The sequence below is a fragment of the Salmo salar genome, chromosome 09 (assembly GCF_965601325.2).
Source record: "Salmo salar chromosome 09, fSalSal1, whole genome shotgun sequence".
NCBI lineage: Eukaryota > Metazoa > Chordata > Actinopteri > Salmoniformes > Salmonidae > Salmo > Salmo salar.
The window spans coordinates 164043564-164054873 of record NC_138299.1 but is presented as its reverse complement, the minus strand read 5'-3'; the positions used below and the strand labels follow the sequence as shown (position 1 = coordinate 164054873).

At 43.0% G+C, this 11310-nt stretch overlaps 1 protein-coding gene across 1 annotated transcript in view; it reads right to left on the bottom strand.

Moving 5' to 3' along the window:
- Positions 1–451: 451 nt before the first annotated feature.
- Positions 452–11310, bottom strand: part of LOC123724150 (sodium channel protein type 8 subunit alpha-like) — a 62554-nt gene continuing 51695 nt past the window's right edge. The window contains exon 3 of the mRNA XM_082955562.1: positions 452–541. Coding sequence (XP_082811688.1) covers positions 452–541 — 90 coding nt within the window. The remainder of the gene's footprint in view (positions 542–11310) is intronic.

The following is an 11310-nucleotide window of genomic DNA, read 5'->3' as shown; positions in this document are numbered from 1 at the left end:
CGGGGGGCCAGCACAGAAAAAAAATGTATGAAATTGTATGAAATGTATGCATTCACTACTGTAAGTCGCTCTGGATAAGAGCGTCTGCTAAATATGTAAAATGTAAAATGTCTAGGGCCTGGAAGGCATTCACGTCTGGGGGTCTCGGTCAGCCTTACCTCAGGGTTTCACCCCGAGAGTAATGGGCAGGTGGAGAGAGTTAACCAGGATGTGGGTAGGTTTCTGAGGTCTTATTGCCATGACCGGCTGGGGGAGTGGGCGGCGTTCGTGCCCTGGGCAGAGATGGCCCAGAACTCGCTCTGCCACTCCTCCACTAACCTCTCTCCCTTTTAGTGTGTGTTGGGGTATCAGCCGTTCTGGCTCATTGGCATCAGAGTCAGACCGAGACTCCTGCGGTGGACGACTGGTTCCGGCGCGCGAAAGAAACCTGGGACGCCGCTCACGTCCACCTTCAGCGCGCCGCACGAGTTCCATCGTCTCCATCTGGATCGCCATGCACCTCGTCCTCCAGGTCGTCCCCGAGGCCGATGTCGATGCGCTGCTGGAGCCGCGCGTCGGGGGGGTACTGTCACGACTTCTACCGAAGTCGATGCCCCTCCTTGTTCGGGTGGTGCTCGGCGGTCGACGTCACCGGTCTTCTAGCCATTATTGATCCATTTTTCATTATCCCTTTCCCATCATGTCCTTTTCAGAGATTGTTTGTTGTTTTGCGCGTTGTCATTTTTGGTGCGCAACAGCGTTTTGGTACCCATGTTTCCTTTTTATTGTACTTTGGTTTTTGGAGTTTGTTTTACTTTATTAAACCACTCCGGTTCCACCACGCTTGTTCCTCCTACGCTTGACTTCTCTGCCACCTACACACACGTCTTGACACTGCTGTCTAATTAGTATGTTGTCTAATTAATCTGCTGTCTAGTCTGTTTTCTAATTAGTCTGTTGTCTAATTAGTCTGCTGTCTAGTCTGTTTTCTAATTTGTCTGTTGTCTAATTAGTCTGTTGTCTAATCTGCTGTCTATTCTGTTTTCTAATTAGTCTGTTGTCTAATTAATCTGCTGTCTAGTCTGTTTTCTAATTAATCTGCTGTCAAATTAGTCAAACTGAATATACTGCAGCTCTGTAATACTGTTAGTCCAAGCTTGTTGTGCAAATTGTAGGTCTAATTGTTACATTTTTCATAAAATCATGAAACTTGGTACACATCGTTTCACTTCACTGATGACATAGTGAATCAGAGCAATCTTCAATTTGGATCAGTGTTGGAGTCAATTCCATTTAAATTCCAGTAAGTTCAGAAAGTTCACTGACATTCCAATTCTCTTCAATGCTTTTTAAACCTCTTCGGGCTAGGGGGCGGTATTTTCACGTCCGGATGAAAAGCATGCCCAAAGTAAACTGCCTGCTACTCAGGCCCAGAAGCTAGGATATGCATATAATATATAGAAAACACTCTAACGTTTCTAAAACTGTTAAAATTATGTCTGTGAGTATAACAGAACTTATTTGGCAGACGAATCCCCGAGGATAAACCATCCAGGAATTTTTTGTTGTTGAGTTGTTTTCAATTAAGTTTCTATGTGAATCTAGATTTCTGAGGCATCTGGTTGCAGTTCCTAGGGCTTCCACTAGATGTCAACAGTCTTTAGAAATTGGTTGATGTTTTTCCTTTGAGAAATGAAGAAGCAGCCCTTTCCTTTCTGGGTGTATAGCCAAGTGGACTGTTTTGTTTGGGACGCGAGACCTGAAGCTTGCTCCACATTAATTTTATCCGCTATTGAACACAGTTTATCCCATATCCCGTATTTTCTTAAATTTTATCGATTATTTACGTTTTAAAATACCTAAAGTTGGATTAGGAAAGTTGTTTGAAATGTTTGTACAAAGTTTACAGGTAATTTACTCGATTTTTTGTAGTCATGTTGGGCGAGTTGGAACCGGTGTTTTTCTGAATCAAACACGCCAAATAAATTGAGATTTTGGAGATATAACGATGAAATTTATCGAACAAAAGGACCATTTGTGATGTTTATGGAACATTTTGGAGTGCCAACAGGAGAAGATCTTCAAAGGTAAGGCATGAATTATAGCGTTATTTCTGAGTTCTGTGTCGCGCCTGGCGGGTTGAAATATGATTGTCATGTGTTTGAATGATGGGGTGCTTTCCTCAGATAATCGCATGGTTTGCTTTCGCCGTAAAGCCTTTTTGAAATCTGACATGGTGGCTGGATTAACAAGAAGTTAAGCTTTAATTTGGTGTATTGCACTTGTGATTGTAGGAAAGTTAAATATTTCTAATAATTTTCTTTGAATTTCACCGGATGTTGTCAAAACGTTCCGCTAGCCACAACAGGTTTTAATGAAACATTTTTGGAATTTGAATTTTGGTTATTTTCTGAATTGACTGGAATTGAAATTGAATTTACCCCAACTCTGGTCTGGATTCCAGGCTACATGTTGTCTGTTGCTCCTCAACCCTGGTATGGACTCTCTAATGACTAGATGTTCTCTCCCCCCTGTCTACTACCACCCCCCAATCCCCCCTGTCTACCCCATCCCTCTATCTCCGTGTCTATCCCCATCCCCCATCTCCCTGTCTACCCCATCCCCGTCTCCCCATCCTTCCACCCCGTCTTCAATCTCTCCATCCCTCCATCTCCCTGTCTACCCCCATTCCCCCATGCCTCCACCCCCGTCTCCCCACTCCTTCATTCTCCCCATCACCCTCGCCTCCCCGTCCCTCCACCCCTCTATCCTTCTAACCCAGGTGTCCGAGCGAAGAGTGGCCAGTGTTCGATTCACAGCCTGCTACCGTGGGGCCTGACATGGCCATGGACTACTGCTCTGCTCCTCTCTGTTCCTCTGGTGCCTTCAGCTTCCTGGTGAGGCCTACACAGAGAGTCCTCCTCCCTCACTCCTCCATCCCGCCATCCTCCAATACATGGAGGGACTGGACCTCTTTCATACCTCCCTTCCTCAGACTGTCTGCTTTCTCTGGCCTTACCCATCAGCCAACCAGGCCTGGGGCCTGCCAAGGACATCCACTTCTGACAGCAACAAACCAATGGATGGTCAAAAAATAACATTCATCTATTTTATTTAAGTATACATTTTTCGGGAGCTGAACTAAACATTATTTGTGAAAACATGTTTTTTTTGCACTTTTTTCCAAACACCACGTGTGTTGTACTGTAACTGTACATTGTTGTGGAAATACTTTTTGTTTAATAATTTAATCTGCGCCCCAAATGGCACCCTATTCCCTATATAGTGCTCTATGGGTCTGGTCAAAAGTAGTGCGCTATGTAGGAAATAGAGTGTCATTTGGGACGCATTTTACTTTAACTTTATGGGCCGTTGTTTTCTTGCCTGGCGACTGGCATCTAACTGCTTCCAGAAGCCTGGTGACTGGCATCTAACTGCTTCCAGACGGCCAAAGCCATGAGGCTCTACAGAGTGTGAACAATTTCCTGAAAGCTGCTGCTGAGGCGGTTTGGCTGTCTGGCTGTCTCTGACCGGCTGTCTGTAAGGCTGTAATACTGGGATCAGCCTGATTCAGCCTGGCCTCTGCCTCTCTTCTCATTAGTTATCTGTGTCCATGTAGTCCTTGGCTGCCTAACAAGCAGCAGCTCAGTAGAAATCAGTGTTTTCTTATTCATACAGAGTGAAGTGAAAGAATAAACATGTTTTATAGTACCCGAGAAATGTTACTACTTCCAGACTAGCTTTTTGTACATTGTGTTACCTTTAGAAACAAAACAAAAAAAAGTGAGTGGTGTGTGTTTCAGCTAGGTCAAGGTTTCTGTTTTTCTGATAGCAAAGAGCAATGCTTAATGTGCTGGACTGCTGGATGTATCGGAGGTAAGGTGAGGCAGGTATACCTGTATACCTGGACTCACCTGTAGTGCCCAAACACATCTTTAGACAAAGACTTGACGAGTCTGTGGAGACTCATGGTGTCAGTACAAATAAATGTGATGTATATTTTTTAAATGGTTGTCTGTCTATCTGTCTTCACTCTATATTTTTTTAATTGGTTGCCTGTCTTAGGGAGGTATACCACATTTTGCTATACCGGTATTGATGCACGGACCGGTTTGGGTTTTTACTTTACCTTCTATAATGATATTTGAATGTTTGGTTTGTTAAATGTGATACGCCGTGTGTAATGTCCATTTTTATAGTTTACATGCTACTTGAGTCATGCCTCTCCGCTCTCTCTCCATGCCGCTTTCCAAACACACCTAGCCCCACCCCTTGTCACTCTAGGAGCACAATTGTTGTCGCTTGACTAAGAGACACATGCGTTCAGTCTGCATGGTCAATGCAGTACATGCTACAATGTTGATGACAATGGTGTTTCCACTTTGCTTTCCAAGTGTTCTATAACTACACTATTAGTTTGTGTTTCTTACATGTGCAGAAAGCTGGTTTCTTAGCAATTTTAGCTAAATTGTGTTTACTGCTAATGCTAATCACTAGTTAGCTGGCTAGCTATATGTACTGAGTCAGAGCAAACGTAGCTAGCTATTGCAGCCTGATACCAGTGCTGGTCTAGGCCTATATCAGAAAGTTGTTTGTGCAACAGTATCTTCTAAATCAAAGAGGAATAGAAGAAGCATGAATATGTTGACTACATCAAAAAACATGTAATGTAGCCAATGATTATAGGGTCTCCTAGGAAACACTGACCATCACTTTGGTTCCTACCCTGTCACAATAACTCCTCCCTGGCATTTTCATTTATTGTCATGTCAGACACTGTATTCAAAGTGCCCACTAGTATATATTTTCTAACTATAGAATTAGAATATACATTATATTTCCATGTTTCCAACAGTTCACCCAAGTGTTTTGATCTAAATCGCAAGCCAAATCGCAATTGCAACATTTGGTTAAAAATAAGGCCTCATTTTTTTGCCCATATCATGTAGTAACTGGCAATGTGTAAATGATCTCAAATGAGTGCAGGAAATGCAGAAATGTATGGAAATGCAGGAAATGATTTTAGGTTGAAGTTGAATTGAATAGTATAAAACAATTAGAATGGAGAAAGACCCATTGAAATCAATTAGAATATATGTGTTGCCTCCGTAGGGTCACGCACTACTCATAAAGCACATTTACAACTTTTATTATTCAAAAACATAAAATACCATCATATTTCCCAGCCCTAGTCTGTCTGTCTTTACTATAATCTGGAAGAAGTTGACAATGAGGAGCATTGTCCCTGTCCGACTCTACTAAAATGTAGGGGTGTACTGAGTAACTCGGACAAAACGAGAATTTTACAAAGACGATTTTGACACAAATATATTTTGTAATTATCCATGATCGGCAATAAAATGTTGTTTTTTTTGCTGCCAGCACGCATCTCTCTTTCACTCAAACAGTGTTAAATGCTGTGTGCTCAAAACAACTATTTGCTAGTTCTTCTGTCTGTAAGGAAACGGGTATCGGTTGAGCCTGCTAGATCAAGCTGCTCTCCATCTGCTATCCTTTCCCCAGACAGACACACGTGAGGCGCTGTTTCACTCGTCTCAGGGCAGGTCTTCCCTTGTCCAAAAATGTGGTGTAAGAATCATTAACCATAGCTGCTCATTGTTGTTCTTTCAAGTTATTTCCTGTCTACTTTGTTGGTAGTTTTATTCTGTGTAATTTGCTGGTTGTTTTAGTTTGTCTGTCTACTTTGCTGGTTGTTTGGTCTGTCTACTGGGCTGATGCCATATGGTTGTTTGGTCTGTCTACTGGGCTGATGCCATATGGTTGTTTGGTCTGTCTACTGGGCTGATGCTATATGGTTGTTTGGTCTGTCTACTGGGCTGATGCCATATGGTTGTTTAGTCTGTCTACTGGGCTGATGCCATATGGTTGATTTAGTCTGTCTACTGGGCTGATGCCATATGGTTGTTTGGTCTGTCTACTGGGCTGATGCCATATGGTTGTTTGGTCTGTCTACTGGGCTGATGCCATATGGTTGATTTAGTCTGTCTACTGGGCTGATGCCATATGGTTGATTTAGTCTGTCTACTGGGCTGATGCCATATGGTTGTTTGGTCTGTCTACTGGGCTGATGCCATATGGTTGTTTGGTCTGTCTACTGGGCTGATGCCATATGGTTGATTTAGTCTGTCTACTGGGCTGATGCCATATGGTTGTTTAGTCTGTCTACTGGGCTGATGCCATATGGTTGATTTAGTCTGTCTACTGGGCTGATGCCATATGGTTGATTTAGTCTGTCTACTGGGCTGATGCCATATGGTTGTTTAGTCTGTCTACTGGGCTGATGCCATATGGTTGATTTAGTCTGTCTACTGGGCTGAGGCCATACGCTTGATTTGTCTGTCTAATAGACTAGTCAGGATCAAAGTAAAGATGAATCAAGCAAAGTACAGAGAGATCCTTGACGAAAACCTGTACATAGCGCTCAGAATCTCAGACTGGGATGAAGGTTCACCTTCCAACAGGACAACGACCCTAAGCACACAGCCAAGACAACTTCGGGACAAGTCCCTAAATGTCCTTGAGTTGCCCAGCCAGAGCCCGGACTTGAACCCGATCCAACAGCTCTGGAGAGACCTGAAAATAGCTGTGCAGCAACGCTCCCTTTCCAACCTGACAGAGCTTGAGAGGATCTGCAGAGCAGAATGGGAGAAACTCTCCAAATACAGGTGTGCAAAGCTTGTAGTGTCATACCCAAGAAGACTTGAGGCTGTAATCACTGCCAAAGGTTCTTCAACAAAGTACTAAGTAAGGGGTCTGAATACTTATGTAAATGTGATATTTCAGTTTTGTATTTTTAATAAATTTGCAAACATAAAAAAAAAAAAAAAAAGTTTTTGCGTTGTCATTATGGTTTAGACCTGAAGATTGATGAGGAAAAAAAAACAATTTAATACATTTTAGAATAAGGCTGTAACATAACAAAATGTGAAAAAGGTCAAGGGGTCTGAATACTTTCCAAACGCACTTTATCTGACATTGTATTCCCATTTGAACTTTGATATGCTTTTAAATGTTTGAATGCACAGTGATAAACATTTGGGTGACAACTTAACCAAAAATAAGACATTGTTTTTCTATTGTAATTTTTCGTGCTTTTAGATGATTGAAAGCATAGTGATAGCACTGGAAAATCAGCTAAATTTTGGCTGTCTTTTTGAGTGGGTGAATATACACTAAGTATACCAAACATTAAGAACATCTTCCTGATATTGAATTGCATACCCACCTTTTGTCCTCAGCACTGCTTCAATTCATGGACTCTACCTGGTTCCACAGGGATGCTGGCACATGTTGACTCCAATGCTTCCCACAGTCGTGTCAAGTTGGCTGAATGTCCTTTGGGTGATGGACTATTCTTGAATCACATGGGAAACTGTTGACCGTGAATAACCTGGCAGCGTTGCAGTTAATGACACAAACCGGTGGATTCAACTGGTCAGTCTATCATGGAAATAACAGGTGTTCTTAATGTTTTCTATACTCAGTGTAGGTTGTAATCTCATTGATCCCCATCTCAACCAAAAATTTTCCAATGCCTTATTTCTATGTAATTTGAAGATAGTTAGTCTCGGTCAGGTCTTGTTTTTCCACATTTAGACAGGTCTTTGTCCCAACACATGGGGGCTGTGGCTGAACCCTGAGATACAAAAAAGGCAAAACACCGCCACTGGCAGCCCCAGGTGCATTTGTTGTTTTCTTTTTTTGAGGGAAGGAGCATCCAGCAGTCTAACTGCCAATATCCAGCAGTCTAACTGCCAATATCCAGCAGTCTAACTGCCAATATCCAGCAGTCTAACTGCCAATATCCAGCAGTCTAACTGCCAATATCCAGCAGTCTAACTGCCAATATCCAGTAGTCTAACTGCCAATATCCAGTAGTCTAACTGCCAATATCCAGTAGTCTAACTGCCAATATCCAGTAGTCTAACTGCCAATATCCAGTAGTCTAACTGCCAATATGCAGTAGTCTAACTGCCAATATCCAGCAGGTCTAACTGCCAATATCCAGCAGTCTAACTGCCAATATCCAGCAGTCTAACTGCCAATATCCAGAAGTCTAACTGCCAATATCCAGTAGTCTAACTGCCAATATCCAGTAGTCTAACTGCCAATATCCAGTAGTCTAACTGCCAATATCCAGCAGTCTAACTGCCAATATCTAGTAGCCTAAATGCCAATATCCAGTAGCCTAACTGCCAATATCCAGTAGTCTAACTGCCAATATCCAGTAGTCTAACTGCATGACGCCAACATTTTTAAAGGCCTCGTAAAGCTATTACACTGCTTCCTCATCACCACAGGCTTGTGTACATTGTAATTGTGTGTTTAAGGTGGTCTGACAAACAATGAGACAGGTGAAGCAAATGACAAAGGGCCTTCAGGACTCCACCGTGCAGAACCCCCTGACACAGAGACCAGACATTGTTCTGTTGGTTTTTCCGGGAGAGGCAGCTGCTGTCTTAAGCCCAGAAGGTCATAATAATGAAGTAAATCTATACCCTTCACCTGTCCAGAGGCATATCAGGCCCACGTATCTGGGGCAGATCTTTGATGTCGCTGGCACAATGAGGCAATAACAGAGTGGATGTGCTTTTACACTGGATGCATCTCTCTGTCACACACACACACACACACACACACACACACACACACACACACACACACACACACAGTCCATCAGCACTGCCTCCTTGCTTTAAAACAGTTTGTTCTCAAATCCAAACAGCAGGCGTCAACCTCCACGGGGGAAAAAATGTGTGATAACCAATCAGGGTAATTGCAGAAATCTGTGTCCATGTTTTCACCCAACATGTTCCAATGAGAATGAGACCAAAAGGAGCGTTGCCAAACATTAGGTATGTAAGGTTATGTTATACCTCAGGGGCTGGATGGTATGTAAGGTTATGTTATACCACAGGGGCTGGATGGTATGTAAGGTTATGTTATACCTCAGGGGCTGGATGGTATGTAAGGTTATGTTATACCACAGGGGCTGGATGGTATGTAAGGTTATGTTATACCACATGGGCCTGGATGGTATGTAAGGTTATGTTATACCTTAGGGGCTGGATGGTATGTAAGGTTATGTTATACCACATGGGGCTGGATGGTATGTAAGGTTATGTTATACCACATGGGCCTGGATGGTATGTAAGGTTATGTTATACCACATGGGCCTGGATGGTATGTAAGGTTATGTTATACCACATGGGCCTGGATGGTATGTAAGGTTATGTTATACCTCAGGGGCTGGATGGTATGTAAGGTTATGTTATACCACAGGGGCTGGATGGTATGTAAGGTTATGTTATACCACATGGGCCTGGATGGTATGTAAGGTTATGTTATACCACATGGGCCTGGATGGTATGTAAGGTTATGTTATACCTCATGGGCCTGGATGGTATGTAAGGTTATGTTATACCACATGGGCCTGGATGGTATGTAAGGTTATGTTATACCACATGGGCCTGGATGGTATGTAAGGTTATGTTATACCACAGGGCCTGGATGGTATGTAAGGTTATGTTATACCACAGGGGCTGGATGGTATGTAAGGTTATATTATACCACATGGGCCTGGATGGTATGTAAGGTTATGTTATACCACAGGGGCTGGATGGTATGTAAGGTTATGTTATACCACATGGGCCTGGATGGTATGTAAGGTTATGTTATACCACATGGGCCTGGATGGTATGTAAGGTTATGTTATACCACAGGGGCCTGGATGGTATGTAAGGTTATGTTATACCACATGGGCCTGGATGGTATGTAAGGTTATGTTATACCACAGGGGCTGGATGGTATGTAAGGTTATGTTATACCACATGGGCCTGGATGGTATGTAAGGTTATGTTATACCACATGGGCCTGGATGGAATGTAAGGTTATGTTATACCACATGGGCCTGGATGGTATGTAAGGTTATGTTATACCACATGGGCCTGGATGGTATGTAAGGTTATGTTATACCACAGGGGCTGGATGGTATGTAAGGTTATGTTATACCACAGGGGCTGGATGGTATGTAAGGTTATGTTATACCACATGGGCCTGGATGGTATGTAAGGTTATGTTATACCACATGGGCCTGGATGGTATGTAAGGTTATGTTATACCACATGGGGCTGGATGGTATGTAAGGTTATGTTATACCACATGGGCCTGGATGGTATGTAAGGTTATGTTATACCACAGGGGCTGGATGGTATGTAAGGTTATGTTATACCACATGGGCCTGGATGGTATGTAAGGTTATGTTATACCACAGGGGCTGGATGGTATGTAAGGTTATGTTATACCACATGGGCCTGGATGGGATGTAAGGTTATGTTATACCACATGGGCCTGGATGGGATGTAAGGTTATGTTATACCACAGGGGCTGGATGGTATGTAAGGTTATGTTATACCACAGGGGCTGGATGGTATGTAAGGTTATGTTATACCACATGGGCCTGGATGGTATGTAAGGTTATGTTATACCACATGGGCCTGGATGGTATGTAAGGTTATGTTATACCACATGGGGCTGGATGGTATGTAAGGTTATGTTATACCACATGGGCCTGGATGGTATGTAAGGTTATGTTATACCTCAGGGGCCTGGATGGTATGTAAGGTTATGTTATACCACTTGGGCCTGGATGGTATGTAAGGTTATGTTATACCACAGGGGCTGGATGGTATGTAAGGTTATGTTATACCACAGGGGCTGGATGGTATGTAAGGTTATGTTATACCACAGGGGCCTGGATGGTATGTAAGGTTATGTTATACCACTTGGGCCTGGATGGTATGTAAGGTTATGTTATACCACAGGGGCTGGATGGTATGTAAGGTTATGTTATACCACAGGGGCTGGATGGTATGTAAGGTTATGTTATACCACAGGGGCTGGATGGTATGTAAGGTTATGTTATACCACATGGGCCTGGATGGTATGTAAGGTTATGTTATACCACATGGGCCTGGATGGTATGTAAGGTTATGTTATACCACATGGGCCTGGATGGTATGTAAGGTTATGTTATACCACATGGGCTGGATGGTATGTAAGGTTATGTTATACCACAGGGGCTGGATGGTATGTAAGGTTATGTTATACCACAGGGGCCTGGATGGTATGTAAGGTTATGTTATACCACATGGGCCTGGATGGTATGTAAGGTTATGTTATACCTCAGGGGCCTGGATGGTATGTAAGGTTATGTTATACCACTTGGGCCTGGATGGTATGTAAGGTTATGTTATACCACAGGGGCTGGATGGTATGTAAGGTTATGTTATACCACAGGGGCTGGATTTC